This window comes from Crocodylus siamensis, chromosome 6 (assembly GCF_052110815.1).
Source record: "Crocodylus siamensis isolate JL-2025a chromosome 6, ASM5211081v1, whole genome shotgun sequence".
Classification (NCBI taxonomy): Eukaryota; Metazoa; Chordata; order Crocodylia; family Crocodylidae; genus Crocodylus; species Crocodylus siamensis.
The window spans coordinates 20,074,691-20,091,070 of record NC_143400.1 but is presented as its reverse complement, the minus strand read 5'-3'; the positions used below and the strand labels follow the sequence as shown (position 1 = coordinate 20,091,070).

Below are 16,380 nucleotides of genomic sequence, written 5' to 3'. Positions count from 1 at the left end.
ATGAAAATGTTTTTCCTAAAACGTTAGGAACATTTTTCCTAAATTTCCCTTGCTGCAACTTCATACTGTTGCTTCTTGATCCATCATCTGCCCCCACTGAGAACAGTCCTCCATGTTCTTTGGAGCCACCTTTCAGGGAGTTAAAGGCTGCTATCAAATCCCCCCTCAGTCTTCTCTTCTGCAAACTAAGAAGAAGCAGAACTCTTTTGTTCTGCCCCCTCCCCCCTGTATTTGCCCACTCCAGCAGGTCAACTAATGCACAAATTGGAAAGGCGATCTGGGCCCCTGCTGAACAAGTTCTCCAAAAGTGGGGATGCGGTTTAACACTCACTGCCAGTAACAACAGCTAATAGGGCCCTCAGACACATAAGAGCTTCACAGCCTGGAACGCGGGGAGATGAGACACTTCACTGGGGCACTGGAACCAGGCTGAAGTGGAGCAATTACCCCAAATTGCAGGACTGTGAATAAAGGCGGGTCCCACATCAAAGAGAAACGTGGCAGGGAGGAAAGGAAGGCAAGGAGGCCAAACAGAGTTGGACGCTGAGATCCCAAGGGATCCCAAGTGTTTTTGTGGGGTGAGAGGGTCTCATGGGATCCACCACAGTGTGAAGTCTTGAGAATGTCTCCCCTATACCAACTCCGGCGTGGCCAGGCAAAACAAAGGCATATTCCCTGCCTGGGTGAATGGGGATGGAGATTGCTGCCCAAAATGCTGGGCCCTATGTGAGCCCAGCCAACCAAAGTAGCTCTGACCCAGCACCGGGGTGACCAGACCCAGGGAGATGGAACAAAGGGATTATCCCGCCCAGCATTTTCAGCCCTGTGCAGGGACCAGGCATCTCTGAGAGAAATCCAAGGGCACAGCCACCTCTGTGTTACCCTGCCCTTCTGCAATGGGATAGAAAGGCAGTGTCAAACCCCTGTAGATGTCCAAGTGCTGGAGAACCTACCAAATCCACTTCTTTCTCCTCCAAAGAGAGGCATGCCTCTTCTTCAGCTTCGGCCTCCTCCTGGGCCTTCGCTACCCCCACGCCAGGTCCTGGAGAGCTAACAGCTGAAAGGAGACAGAAGTTGCTCACGTAAAAATCAGCTGCATTTCTCTGACCACCCCGTCACACTTTTTCACCAGTTTATTTCCTAGCATGCTCAGCGCTGGAAGAAAGTACCAGCTCAGCAGCCCCCTAGGGAACGAATCTGTCTCTGGATCCCCAGAGCTCCAGGCGCACCCAGTCACATATGCAAGAACGTACCCCCTCCCTGGAAGGCTTCCCCTCTGGAGATCTCCAATGAGGATTGTGCTGGCTGCAATCACTGCGCCCCCCTCCCCCAATCTAGACGCTCATTCCAACCAGGAGACCAACTGTGCTCCCCGCCACCCAAACCCCAATCCTTCCTCACAGAAGAGGAGCTGCCTCGTGGTAACAACTTTCAGTCACTTCCAGAACTGAAAGCTTCCAGTCCCCCACTCACCAGAACCTGCCCATCCATCAGCGCTTGAGGCAACCTCGTTACAACAGGTTCTCTGTACTATGCCAGCCAGTGTGGGCCCCCCACATAGTCCCTCTATCTCCACACTCCCCCGCCCACTGCAGGTCAAATTGGAATGGGGCCCCAAAGGATCATAGAAAATGAGGGTGGGAAGGGTCCTCAGGAGGTCACATCTAATCCAACCCTCAGCCCCAACTACATCATCCCAGCCATGGCTTTGTCTAGTCGGGTCTTCAAAATCCTCCTCCAGAATGGAGACTCCACCACCTTTCTGGGCAGCCTTTTCCTGTGCTTCACTACCCTCCTCCAGAGAAAGTTTTTCCTAATATCCAACCTCAACTTCCCTTGCTGCAGCTTGAGACCATTGCTTCTTGTTTTGTCATCTAAGAAAAGTCCAGCTCCATGTTCTTTGGAGCCACCCTTCAGGGAGTCAAAGGGTGCTATTCAATCCCCCCTCAGCCTTCTCTTCTCCAGACTCAAGAAGCTCATTGCCCTCAGCCTCTCCTCATCCATCATGTGCCCCAGTCCCCAGACAATTCTTGTTGCCCTCCGCTGGACTCTCTCCAACATCCTCTTTGTAGTGGGAGGCCCACAACTGGACCCAGGACTTCAGCCAGATGTGGTCTCCCCAGTGCCAAAGGGGAAAAATCACTTCCCTCCATCTGCTGGCAATGCTACCAATGCAGCCCAGGATGCCCTCAGCCTTCTTGGGAACAAGGGTACCCTGCTGGCTCTTGCTCAGCTTATTACCCCATCACCCCCAGGTCCTATTCTGCAGAGCTGCTGCCCAGCCAGTCGGCCCCCAGCCTGTCCCAGGGCCTGGGATTGTTTCATGCCTATCTTCAAGAAATGAAGGAAGGGAGATCCAGGGAGCTACAGGCCAATCTGTTTGACTTCAATCCCTGGAAAGATCTTGGAAAAAAATCAAAGAAACCATCAACAACAGGCTAATGGAAAGCTATGTTCTGAGAGACAGCCAACATGGCTTTGTTGCTGGTAGGTAGGGGTGATGTGTAGGGGGTGCACACGGGTGCACATGCACGCTGAATGTGGCAGTACATCCCTTAGAAAATGTACTGCCAACAGTCGGCAGCACCTGCGGGCAGTCACTGCTCGCCACCCTGCCGCAGACACTGCCTGCAGCATCTGCAGGTGGTCACCTGCCGCAGACGCTGCCTCCCTGCTGCCAACAGCGCCAGTGACATCTGTGGGAGCTCCCCACTCACCACCACCATGCTCCCACCACTGCCGTGCCCCCCCAGCCGCCAGGGGCACAGGTCGTTCATGCCAATAGGTCTTGCCTGACCAATCTCATTTCCTCATATGACCAGGACAAAGGACAAGAAATTGATGTCATATATTTAGATTTCAAAAAAGCCTTTGAATTGGTCTCTCATGATGTCCTCATGGTAAAATTGGGGACCTGTGACCCCTGCTGATTTCCTGCCCTTTGGGCAGGAGGCAGAACCCAATGATCTCGTGGGGTCCCCTCCACCCCTAATGTCTATGAAATCTATGAAGTCCTAAATGCAGGACTTTGCAGTTGTCCTTGCTGAACCTCATAAGATCTCTTTTGGTCCCAATCCTCCAATTTGTCTAGGTCACTCTGAATCCTACTTACACCCTCCAGCATGTCTGCTTCTCCCCCAGCTTGGTGTCATCCATAAACTTGCTGAGGGTACACTCTGTGCCATGTTCCAGGTCATTAATTGACTTGATACCAGCTACCAACTCAGCATCAAGCCATTGACTATTACCACCCTTAGAGCCTGATGATCCAGGCAGTTTTCTGTCCAACTTACAGTCCATTCATCCAACCTGTACTTCCTTAGCTTGCCTGAGAGAATGTTGTGAGAGACTGTGTCAAAAGCCTTGCTAAAATCAAGGTACACCACATCCACTGGTCTCCCCGCATCCACAGAGCCAGTCATCTCATCATTCTCCCGCCTCAGACCAAATTGAAATGGGCACCCAAAGGATGAGCGTCTAGCTCTGTTATATTCCACCCCCCCCACTAACAACCGCCAAACCCTGGGCGCAATCAAAGGGCTTCATTAGCTCCAAATGAACCCATTGCCACCGTGCGAGAGACAAGACTTTAAGAAGAGCCGGAGCTGGTAGATTTGAGAGCACTTGCTAATGTGGGCTCCTCCAGAGCAGTCAGTCTCTCTTGATCGGAGTGACAGGGCTGCCTCCTGAGCCTCTCCAACATGTTAGGATACAGAAGCGTGACATGTGGCTAAATGTTTCTGTTCCTGATTGTCGGGCCTATGAATGCAACGCCCTGTAAATCCAGCAGAAAGGGACCGCAGGGACACTGATGCCGGTGCTGCGGCGAAGTGTGACAAATGAAACAATCAAGACCAAACTGAGATGCTCTGATATCCGCTCTTTAAAATTAAATATCTCCCCCACCCCCTGACTCCCCACACAAAATGCCCAGGACTCCAGCTCTGTTTGCAAACAGAGGAGCGTAGGGTTGGATATTCCTAGTATAACTTTGGTTGAGATGTGAAACTCTTGCCAAGCCAAGCAAAGGGCTTACAGGAGATGCCAGGTGGGCAAGCTCTGGTCACAGAGCACATCGTAGAATCACAGAGCCCCAAAGGACCTGCAGATCACACTGAGTCCAGGACCAGCCCTGTCCAAAGCAGCCCAGACAAACCCAGCATCCAAACTCACTGTTGGCCCTGACACAGCACCAGGCATTGTACCCAAATGTGCCACACGGAAAGCAGGGCGACCACAGCCACCAATGCCCTGCTGCCATGAAAGGTTGTTAATATACGCTCCAGAGATGCTAAGTGGAGGCCATGTGCCTTCTACAGAGGAAGGTAAGCACCTACCCCCAGTCTGTTCAAATCTGACCAGGGGAAAACCTCCTGACCCCATACATGGTGCTGGTTTGACCTTGAGCAGAGGGACAAGACCCTAGCCAGGACCTCCCAGCAGAAGCACTCCCATCCCCAACCCAGGCTGCAGCCAACACCCAGCGCCTCTGGGGGAGGCTTAGAAATGCCTGAAGAAAGGTACTTGTACCCAAAAGCTTGCAAAGAACAATTTTTCCAACTATTTAGTTGGTCTAATAACAAATATTGCATCTACCCAAAGAACCTTGTCTACTTATGTCCTTAAAAACCTTAAAATCCCCCTGACACATGTAGGGGAAAAAGGGGGAAGTGGGTAACCAGCAAAGCCCAGACCCCTGAGAAATCCCCGTAGCAGAACACAGGTGTCACTACACCTAGATTACCCCCAACTAGTAGCTGTCCAACACCCCTCCAGTTATGGAGTGTCCACAAATCCCCTGGGCGTCTATCCCACTGTCTCACTGCTCTAACAGTGAAGGAGGTTTTCTTGACACCCAGGCCAAACCTGCCTTGGCCTTGGTCTGCCTCCTAGTCTCCTGTCCCCAAAGAGATATGGCCTGGGCAGAAGCAGGTAGTCATGTGTGTCCGTCCCGTCCTGCCCCCCCCCAAAACATAGACAGTCCCATCTGTGCACCCCACTTTTGACTTCTAGGAGAAAAAGGGCAGTGCTGGGGGCTGCTGAAGGGTCCCAGAGGGCTGCGCAGGGGTCCCAGGCTGGTGAGAGGGGGTGTTGGGGGTGCCCAGGGCAGTCAGGTCTGTGTTAGGAGGTCCTGGGGGCTATGCAAGGGTGCCAGGCCAGTGTTGATGGTATGGAAGGTCCCAGGGGACTGTGTTGGGTGTTCCAGATCAGTGCTAGGGGTACTAGGGAGTCATGGGGGGCTGTGTGGGGGCCCCAGGTCACTGCAGGGGTGTTGGAGGGTCCAGGTGGTTGTATGAGGGTCTCAAATCAGTGCAGGAGGGTATTGGTGGGGGGCTCATGGGGCTGTGTGGGGGTTGCAGGTCAGTACAGGGGGGTGCTGGGGAGTCCAGGGGTCCCAGGTCAGTGCTGGGCGTGTGGGAGGTCCCAGGAAGCTGTGTGGGAGTCCTAGGTCAGTGCTAGGGGTACTGGGGGGGTCAGAGGGTGCTGTGTGGTTCTCAGATCAATGCTGGTTAGGAGTGTTAGGAGGCCCCACAGGGCTGTGTAGGGGACCCAGATCAGTGCAGGGGGTGTTGGGAGGGTCCAGGGGGCTGTATGTGGGTCCCAGATCAGTGCAGGGGGCTATTGGGGGGACCCATGGGGCTGTGTGGGGGTTGCAGGTCAGTACAGAGGGGGTGCTGCAGAGTCCCAGGAGCTATGTGGCAGTAGCAGGTCAGTGGGGGGCTGTTGGGGGGTCCCAGAGAGCTGTGTGGGGGTGCCAGGTCAGGGCATGGGGGTGCTGGAGGGTCCAAGAGGGTTGTATGGAGGATCCCTGGTCAGTGCAGGGGATACTGGGGAGCGTCTTAGAGGGGCTGTGTGGAGGTCCCAGGTCAGTGCTAGAAAGTCCAGAGGGCTGTACAAGGCTGCCAGGTCAGTGCAGGGAGGTGTTGGGAGACCTTCACAAAGCCCATGGGACCTCAGGTCAGTGTAGGGGGGTATTGGGAGGTCCTAAGGGGCTGTGCAGCGGTCCCTGGGTACCACATCAGTTCTGGGGATGTCTTAAAGCACAACCACCTCCATCCTAGTCCACAGTTTGTCTAACCCAGGGCTGGCCTAAGCCGGAAGAGGGAGGGAGACCCCGGAGACCCCAGCTGTGAGCAAAGTGGGGCAGGGGGCAGTGTCTGGGCCCATTTTGCTTTCACAGCTGTGGGTGGCAAAGCCGGTTAGAACAGCTTGTGGTGACCATCATATAATGGAGCCAGATGTGCCAAGCAGCTAAGGCTCAGCAGGGCTGATGCCTCCTAAATCCAACCCCAGCAGAGGCAATGGGATCCTTCTGTCTCCCAAAGCCCTTGTGAGGTCTGCTCTGCTCTGCTCACTGCACCGGAGAGTCCAAATTGACTCTAGTGCCCTCACCAGATGTCTCCCTCCTTCCCCAGATTGATCTGTTCTTTTCCACCCCAGAAGCAGCTGCATTTAAGTGAAGTTCAAGGCAACTGAATAACATCACCCCCATGCCTTAGAGTTCCAAACATGGGGCCAAGGCCTTGAATGCTACCAGCTGGCAAGATCCCAGGCATGTTCTTACCTAGCATATCCCTCCCGAGATCATGTGCTACCAAAACCCTCCCCATGTGCAAAGCCAAGGCTGATCCTCAAAGGAAAAGAAAGGTTTTCCCACCTTCCTCCCAAAGACAGGTATTGTTGAGAAGGGAAGAATCATAGAAAATGAGGGTTGGAAGGGATTTCAGGAGGTTCATTCAATGGCAGGATGAGACCTGATCCCTGATCCCAACTATCATGCCTCCTGCTAAGCCCTTGCAGGCCTGGGGGTGAGATCACTCAAATGCCTAGTGCCCACAGGGTTGGCTAACAATGAGCTGATTTGTCACTGTGGCAGGATACTTGCTGCCTCTCTTGGTGACCCCAGAGAAGATCCAGAAACCTCCTGAGCAGCTGAGAGTGTGCAACTACGAGAAAGAGTCCAGAAACCCCAGAGGAGGGGCTAAGTGGAAAACAACATCAATGAAGATGCCATCTGCAAGGCATGGGACATAATGTAGGGATGGGACGGAGCCATGCAATTAAATTACCCCATAAGGCAGTGACCACGGGCATCTGGTGGTCATTTGAGAGAGCAAATCTGGAAGCACTGGGGCTGCCTCCCTCATCATAAAAGACATCAAGGGGTGGCGGACTGCCCACAAGGTGAGGGCTGAAGGGGCTCCAAGGCTTCACAGCCACCCCTGAAAGAACACAGTGTCACAGTTGCTCCCAAGACTACACCAGGGAATCAAACACGCCTCAGTGCCATCTGGGGCAAGGACTGACAAAGGGGCGACAGCCCAGGCTTGAGGCAGAAGCCAGGTTTCTGGCTCAGTGCTCTCTTCTGCTGGAGAGAAGTGAGGCTAAAAGGCGTGTCTATAGACTCAGAAAAGCAGAACTGGAAGGGACCCCAACTTCATCCCCATCCAAATCCATCATCTAAACCAGTGGTTTTCAACCTGCAGACCCCTGGGTCTGCAGACTATATCTAAGGGGTCCACAACCAGTCAAGGGTAGGTGAATACCCCCCCTTACAATTCAAAGGGGCACTGTGCTCCCACCAACATTTTTCCATGCCTGAAACAAGGCTGAAAAAACACTAATCTAAAACAACCCTGACACATGAGGCACCTCACCTGAACCTGCCACCAGACCTGCAGCTGCCATTGTCCTGCCTCTAGAAAACGTTAATATACTTTCAAGAGATCCCAAATAAAGGCTGAATCCGCCCCGTGCTGGCACAGAGGAAGGCAAACCCACCCCCTCTGTCCATACCAATCTAACGACAGGGTAAAATTCCTTCCTGACCCCATGGTCTGAGTTGCATTTAAGGCACCAGATGAACTGGCCAGAAAAACATCCTCCACTATAGGGGGACGTTTCTATAGCTTGTTTGCATTTAACCCAGAAGCAAGTGCAATAAATGCATTTGTCATGGCATAAATGTAACATGTAGAGGGGGGCCAGGGCAAGATGGGAAAGAGACGGGAGACTGCACAGCCAACACGACCAGAGTGGCCAGGGCAGCCACGCGGGGCAGAAAGCTCTGTGCACATGTCACTAAAGGCTTCTTGGGCACTGCCGGCACCCCGTGATGGGTGGCAGAAAGAAGGTGGGATGGTGGCAACATGGACAAGCCAGAGTTCCTCCTCCTCCTTTCCTCCCCTCCTCTTCTGCCACCCGCTGGCCAGTTCAGAGCTGGAACACAACAGGCAGCTCCCCCTTCCCAATCACCTAGTTGCTGCCACAGCTCATTAGCGCACAATGATAGGATTGAGCCATCAAAGGCAAACGAGTAGAGGACAGGCAATTGTGGATTCTGGAAGGCACCCCACCTGGACAACCCAGAAATTTTCCACCATGCTGCCTGACCCCCGCACTGCAGGGCATGGAGGAAGAGTCTCCTTCAGGCACAGAGCCTAGCCTGGAGGGACAGGGGTATTTTTACCCCAGGAGGGGCAATTTAGAGTAAGCACGGCGTCTCAATACTTGATCCCTTAGGGTCATAGGAGAGTGGGGCTGGAAGGGCCCTCACGAGATCATCCCGTGATGATATGAGTCTATGAATCCCATCCAGCCCCCTGCTTAAGGCAGAATCAGTCCCAACTAAACCCTCCTGGCCCCATGTTCATGCAGGAATGGAGTCTCCACAACCCCTCCAAGGCTGGACATCAGCCTCACCCTCATCACAAAGTTCCTCAGCTCCAGCCTCAGTTTCTCCTGCTGCAGCTCAAGCCCACTGCTCCTAGAAATAAAGCCCATCTCCATCCCCTGCCATTGCCCTTCAGGGATTTGAAGGCCATGATCCAATCCCCCTCCAAGATTCAGTCTCCCTCTTCCAGCCTGACCTCATTGCTTCTGCCTGCCAGGCCCCACACGAGTGTCTTTGTCACCCTGCGCTGGGCTCTTCCCAACCCTTCCACCTCCTCTGGGAAATGGAGGGCCCAGACCTGGACAGGGGGAGGCCTCTCCAGTGCCCCACAGACTCGAAAAACTTCACTGCCCCGGGTTTTGCAGATGCCTGCCCTGCTTGTACAGGAGAGGCCATGGGCTTGCACCCTACTGCCTCCTACTGAGCTGAGGGGTCACGGGCACCCCTGGGCCCTTCTCAGCCCTGCCGGACCTTCCGCACTGCCTGGATTTGGTCTTGTGATGTTCTTCCATCCCAAAAGCAGGGTTTTGGGGCTGGGGACCAGAGATGCACCAAGGATTAAAGCTCTCATCAGCTCCATCTGCATCCACACCCACCAGATGTCTCAGGACCAGGACCCCTGGAAAAAACCCATGACATCCAGAAAGCGAATGGATTCAGCAGGGGAGAAAGGAGAGAAGCCACCCTGCATGAGAGGTCTAAAGCGAAGGTGCCAAGGGAGGGCAGAAGAAGCAGTTCCTGGCTAAATCCAGCCCTCCCACAGCCCCCCAGACCACACACCATGGGGCAGGGGGAGGAACACTTCCCAATTCATCCAGCGTGCGGCCACCTGACAAGGAGCTGTCATTTCACTGCCTGTCGCGGCAGATTGGATTGGAGTGGAAGGTCTGAGAAGAGCCAGCTTTGCGCACGTTACATTAGGCACCGATGATCACTAGAACAGAAGAGCGCCGGGCGGGTTACTGTGGTAACACGCCGGAGGGAAGCAATTTGGGGGGAGGAGGGCTGGAGGGGGGCCTCATGGCCCTGCTTTAGATAAACAGCTCCAGCAGGGCGGTGGGAAGGCACTGGTTGCAGCTGAAAGCAAGACTGGCTGGAAGGCAGCAGAGGGCAAGGTCCAGGCAGGACCTCTAGGGTTTGGAAGCTGGCTGGGTCAAGGCAGGGGAAGGAAATGGCATGTGGGAGGCTGGGGGTTGGAGGTTAAGCACAGGCTGGGCCACGGGGAGGTGGGGGGCAAGCTCTTTTGCCAGGCAGGACATGGGGTCCACCCAATGCCCTCTGTGAGTGGCCCCTGGAGCCCCATGGCCTGCCCCTATCCACCTCTCTGCTCCCTGCCCTGGGCTCCCTGCCCCACCCACTGCTCTGCTCTGCTCTCTCCTCCCTGCCCCATTTGCTGTTCTACCTCCTGCCCGGTCTGCCCTGGGCCGACCTCCCCATCCAACCCAAGTTCCAGGAGTCCCAGCCAGCATCACCTCCAGACCACAGGCCAGAAGCTACAGGACCAGGCTAAGCCCCAAGAGTGCCAGATGGCCTGCTTGGCTCTGCAATTAAGCTACCACAGGAGCCTCAGTCAAGTCATCAACCCTCTGTCCCTACAGTGAATCTTTCTTCGTCTCTCTCCCCCCACAACCACACAGCCTACAGGCCACACCTGACCCAGGGAGCAGTCTGACCCAGCCATGGGGCTCCCAGAGAGACCAGGACCATGAGGCCTGCTTCCATACCACCAGGGAGTCCCACAAGGAGAGCAGAGGATGAGGCAGGAAACAGAGAGCAGGGGGCAAAGTCAGCATTTCACCCCCACACACTGAAGCTGCTTGCCCAACAATGACCCCCCTCCACCTCCCTGCCCCTGCCTTGTGCAACTGCAGAAAAAACCCCGATTACATTCCACTTCCTCTCCCTTTCAGCCTCCACTCTCTGCTACCCCAGGACATGGGCCTGTTACACTCGGGGGATATTGGAGGCCATCAAGTAAAACTACAAACTTCCTTTAAACAGGGAGAACTGAGAAGCTAGCAACAAATTCCAACAGGGATGGGAGCAAGATCACAGGCTAATAATGGATCCGGAAGGGGGCATGGAGCAGATCTAGAGTCTGTGGCCCCAAGTCGGGGATGCTGAGCAGCGAAACTGAGTTCCAGCCCAGCCACAGATGCATTCCCGCTTGGGTAGATGCCCAGAGACAGGATGATGTTGACCACGAGGTCCCAGGGCCACAGAGGGGAAGTGTATTAGAGCAGGTTGGCAGAAGGAGCAAGTGTCGGGGACACCTGTGAAGCACACCCATGACAACGGCTCCACAGTGCAGCAGCCAGCTGAGGTCCCCGATGGCTTGGGGGATATGGATTTGCCAACCAGGGACCCTCAGCTCTGTCCTCGCCTAGGCCGTCTCACCACTTGGTGAACGGGTGGGACTGTGTGGAGCACGAGCACAGTGGCAGGCTAGGGGATACTGGCAGGCACTGCCCTCATGCAGGGCTGGGTGGATGTAGGCGAGGGCAGCCCCCTGGGTGCAAAGAGTGGCTGGCAGACAGATATCTGTGGGCCCCCTCCCACCCCTGGCACAACCCAGCAAAGGGCATGGCAATACCAGCATCCTCCAGAGCAGGCGGCAGTGGCGGTGGGAGTGGTGGCGGGCCGGTGTCCAAGACCACGGAGGACCCGCGCCCAGAGCTCTTGCGCAGTTTCTTGTCCCCAGGGGGGCCGCGGCGGCGCACGCTCATCGTGAGCTGCTGGGGAAACAAGAGCGGGCACATGAGGACTGGGCCAAGACGCCTGGGTCTCCCAGGCCCCAAAGGGAAGGCCCCTTTCACCTCTCCCCTCCAGCCCCAGAACTGCCCTATCAAGCTCCCCACAACTGCCCCCTCCACGTACACCAGCCCCCAACTGCCCTTCACCTCCTTCCTGCCCTACCACCCACACCTACCCCAGCCACTGCCCACACTTACAACCCCTAGTCCCACAACTGCCCCCACCTACCCCCCAGCCCCCAACTGCTGTTCACACCTGCCACCAACCCCACAACAGCCCCCAAACCTCCCCATGCCTGTCCCCAACCTCCAAGTGCTGCCCACAACTGCCCCCAAACCTACCACCACCACCCCAACTGCCAACCCTGCCCCATCTCTCCCACATCTGCCCCATCTCCTACATCTGCGCCCAACCCCCCACACCTGCCACCAGCCCCACCTGCCCCAACTCCACAATTGGCCCATCTCCCCCACAACTGCCTCCAACCCCCCACCCCAACATTTGCTCCATCCTCTGTCTGCCCTATCTCCCCTACATCTGCCCCCCAACTCCCCACACCTGCCCCTACCCCAACTCCCCCATATGTGCCCCAACCCCCTACATCTGCCTCCTAACCCCCGCACCTGCCCCCAGCCCCAACTACCCCCACAACTGCCCTGCCTCGCACACGTTGGGCTCTCCTCGCCCTCAGGCCAGGCCCCCCCGCGCACTGTTTCCCAGGGCAACGGACGCTGCAGGGGCGGGGCGCGCGCCGGACAAGGAGCCAATGGGAGGTGGGACGCGCGCGGGTAAGAACCAATGAGAGGCAAGGAAGGGGACGGGGCGGGGCAGGGCGGGATGGACTGTTGGAAACAGTTGGGGAGGGTGGGGGAAGGAGCGTGCGACGGTTGGGGGGCGGGGAAGGGGAGGGAGCCGTGGTGTCAATCAGACGCGGAGAGGCGTCTGATTGGATCAGCTGGAGGAAAAGAGGCGGGAAAGGTCTGCTAATCTTACCCAGGAGTTCCCGACATATAGTAGGGCTTAGCATGAGTCCCAACGTGCCTTGCTCCTGCCTGGTGAAAGCCGAGCTCCCAGCATGCACTGCTCTGCCCCTGAGGAAAACCAGGTTCCTGCCATGCACTGCTCTGCCCTGCCCCTGAAGTGAGCTGAGCTTCCAGCGTGCACCACTCGGCCCCAGAGATAGCAAAGCTCCCAGCATGCACTGCTCAGCTCCTATGTTAGCAAAGGTCCCACAATGCACTGCTCTGCTTGAGGAGAGCCACACTCCCACAATGCACTGCTCTGCCCCTGACATGAGCCAGGTTCCCAGCATGCACCGCTCTGCCACTAAGGTGAGTCGAATTCCCACAGTGCACCTCTGCCTGAGCTGATCTTGGCTCCACCACGATCCGCTGGCTGGGAAATTGGCTCCATGGTTGGACCCAGAGGGTTGTAATTGATGGCAGTCACTCATCATGGTGCCCTGACACCCGTGGGGTCTCCCATCATCCGTGGGGTCCCCCAAGGCTCTGTCCTTGGACCCATATTGTTGAACAACTTCATTAATGATGGGGACATTGGAGTCAGGAGCAGACTGGCCAAGTTAGCTGATGACACCGAACTTTGGGGCAAAGCATCCACGCCAGATGAAAGGCAGGTGATCCAGGCTGACCTGGACAGGCTCAGCAAATGGGCGGACAAGAACCTGATGGTGTTTAACACCGAAAAATGCAAGGCTCTCCACCTTGGGAAGAAAAACCTGCAGCATCCTTATAAGCTTGGCAGTGCTACGCTGGCTAACACTATGGAAGAAAGAGACTTGGGGGGTCATCACTGACCACAAGATGAACATGAGCCTGCAATGCGATGCTGCGGCTAGTAAAGTGACCAAAACGCTGGCTTGCATCCATAGATGCTTCTCAAGCAAATCCCGGGACGTCATTTTCCCCTTGTACTAGGCCTTGGTGAGGCCACAGATGGAGTACTGTGTCCAGTTTTGGGCTCCACAGTTCAAAAAAGATGTGGAGAAGCTTGAGAGAGTCCAGAGAAGAGCCACACACATGATGAGAGGTCAGGAAAACAGACCTTATGATGACAGGCTGAGAGCCGTGGGGCTCTTTAGCCTGGAAAAGCGCAGGCTCGGGGGTGATCTGATGGGCTACTTATAAGTTTATCGGGGTGACCACCAGGATCTGGGGGAACATCTGTTCACCAGAGAGCCCCAAGGGATGATGAGGTCGAATGGTCATGAACTACTGCGAGACCGTTTCAGGCTGGACATAAGGAAGAATTTCTTTACTGTCCGAGCCCCCGAGGTCTGGAACAGTCTGCCAGCGGAGGTGGTTCAAGCACCTACTCTGAATACCTTCAAGAGCAAATTGGATCCTATGACCCCAGCTGACTTCCTGCCCTTTGGGTGGGGGCCTGGACTCAGTGTTCTTCTGAGGTCCCTTCCACCCCTGATGTCTATGAAATCTATGAAAGCCCAGCTCCCAGCATGCCCCAGAGCAAGCAGAGCTCCCAGCATGCACCGCTCATGGGCCCAGCCCCCAAGCAGGAGCTGCACCAGACTCCGCAGCCGGAGGGAGTCCCAGTGTCCGAGCTCCCAGCACCCCTTGCTCCAATCCCCCAGACCCCTCCTGGAACGTGAAGAGACCCCAAACCCATCCCCATCCCTGACCCACTGCAGGGGCTGCAGGTCAGGAGTGAGGGGCACCGTCAGGGCTGGGTGCCTCTCCAGGAGTACAGGGTTCATGGGGGGCCACGGGGCCCTGATTACATTTCCATTTCCAGCCCCTAATGACACTTCCCGCGGCGTCAGCTCCGCTAATTGCAGCCTTTTCGTCAGGGATACCCAAGAGTGGGGGAGGGGACAGTGTGTGGGGGGCTAGCAGAGCCCCACCTCTACCCAGTCCTGGCTTCACAAAAGGACTTAGGACCCCTGTCCCTGCCTCCCAGGCCCAAACCCAGATGGGAGCAGGCACCTGAAGGTCATCCCCCCACCACCCCTTTCCAGCCAGGCCCAACTATCCACTGGCAACCAGGTGTCCATCCCCCCACCACATCACCTCCTCTCACCCACCAGCCTCAACCCTCACAAAAAGTCAGAGACCTGAGTTAAGGGGATGGAGGCCTCCATGATGCCCCCCCTGTGCTGGGTTGGGGGGGGTGCCAGGCCTGTAGCCACGGCAACAAGCCAGGGCTTTGACTGGGGGAGCTAGGGCAGCCCTTGAGGCAGCGGGGGTCTGGGAACAGCCTGGCCCCCAGGTTTCACATTTATGGAGGGGGAAAGGTCAGGGTGGGGAAGGCGTGCCCAGCTGGGGGAAACCGAGGCAACGGGACTGGGCCTGGGCTGGAAGCCAGGCTGAGGGGGTGGGAATGGGGCCGCGGGGATCCGGCGTGAGGGGTACAGCGTCTGTGCTGCTCCTCACTCGTAACCCGCAGCCTCCTGCCCCCCCCACAATCCTGCCAGTGCCTCTCACTCCTGACCTTTACCCCGCCATGCTGTCCCAGATCCCCGTCACAAGGCAGAGATCCACCCCAGTTGAGGACTCAGGACCTGGCCACACCAGCAGCTCTTGGGGCTGGGCTGGGGGATGGGTCAGTTTGCCCCTGCAAAGCCGGATGGAACCCAGGTGTCCAGGCATCATCCCCCTGCTCCGAGCCATTAGGCTCCACTCCCCTGCCTGAGCCAGGTGAGAACCCAGGCATCTACCTACCACCCTACTGCTCTAACCCATGCCCAAGTGTGAGGAACCCAGGCGTCTTAGTCTCAAGGCCTAGCTCCTGTTGCAGAGGGAACCCAGGTGTTCAGAGGTGTTTCCTAGGAAGATGGCACTTTTGGGATGCAGAAGTTGGGGGAGAATCCAGGCTCCCGGTGCCCCCCATCCCCTGTGCCCCTCCTAAAGCAGGCAAGGAACCCAGGCGTCCTGGCTCGTGGCCCGTGTATGTTGTTGCTGAGGCTTGATCTCATCTGATTCATTGCGGGTTTAATGAGCAGATTCCAGCCCTGCGCCCACGTCTCCTGGGATGGTGCCGGGGGGGGGGGACTCGGCTCCCATCCCCCTCACCCCCCCCCCAGCTGTACCACATTCCCACAAAGATTTCCATGCCTGCCTGTACCCCTCACTCCGAATGCACAGCCCCTGGCCCCCCAGCCCTGCTGGTGCCCCTCACTCTCGACCCACAGTCTGTACCCCCCTCAATCCTGTCAGTGCCCCTCACTCCCAACCCGCAGCCTCCTGCCCCACCATCTCCTCACTCCCAACCCACAGCCCCCTCCTGCCCGGCCAGGACAGGCACCCCTCACACAGGCCCGGAAAGGCCTGGATCCTGCCCCTGAGAGGCAAGACAACTTCTCTGGGTCTCAGCCCTGACAAAGGGAGGTAGGGGGGTGGGAGGCCAATTCCCAGCCCCTCATTGCCTCACCCTGGCTCCAGGGGTGTGGGAACGTGGGGACCCCCCCCCCCCAACTCCATGATTGATGTCGTTTAAATTAAACGTCCAGCTCATAAATGCCGCCCCCCCCCCCGCCCCTCCATATTGCCCTCCCACCAGATCCTGGCACTGCCTATGGCCTGTTTGCTGAGCACATAGAGACAAGACGTGACCCCCCCCGGGCCAAGCGGGGGTGCAGGCTGCAGTGCCAGCTGTTGCCATGGTCCAGTGCCCCCGTGCACCCACACTGACTCATCCTGGGCCCATTGCCCACCTCAGAGCTGGCTGCATCTTGGAGTTGGTGCCCCTCGCTCCCTACTTGCAGCCCCTGCCGCCCCCCCAGTCCTCCTGATGCCCCTCACTTCTAACATGCAGCCACCTGCCTACCAACCCAGCCAGTGCCCCTCACTCTCAACCTGCAGTCCCATGACCCTTCAACTCTGCTGGTGCCCCTCACTCCCAACCTCCAGCCCCCTGCACCCCCCAGGGGTTCCTGATTCACCCCACATCCCCACCCCCACCAGTGTTATACTCAG

The 16,380-nt window shown here is 56.7% G+C and overlaps 1 protein-coding gene across 1 annotated transcript in view; it reads right to left on the bottom strand.

Annotated features, from left to right (window-relative positions):
- The window catches only part of DNAH2 (dynein axonemal heavy chain 2), a 96,082-nt gene extending 83,969 nt beyond the window's left edge, over positions 1-12,113 (bottom strand). The window contains exons 1-3 of the mRNA XM_090052287.1: positions 12,096-12,113; positions 11,268-11,409; positions 954-1,057 (exon numbers count right to left, since the gene is read on the bottom strand). Coding sequence (XP_089908413.1) covers positions 954-1,057; positions 11,268-11,400 — 237 coding nt within the window. The 5' untranslated portion in view covers positions 11,401-11,409; positions 12,096-12,113. The remainder of the gene's footprint in view (positions 1-953; positions 1,058-11,267; positions 11,410-12,095) is intronic.
- Between the last annotated feature and the right edge of the window lie 4,267 nt (positions 12,114-16,380).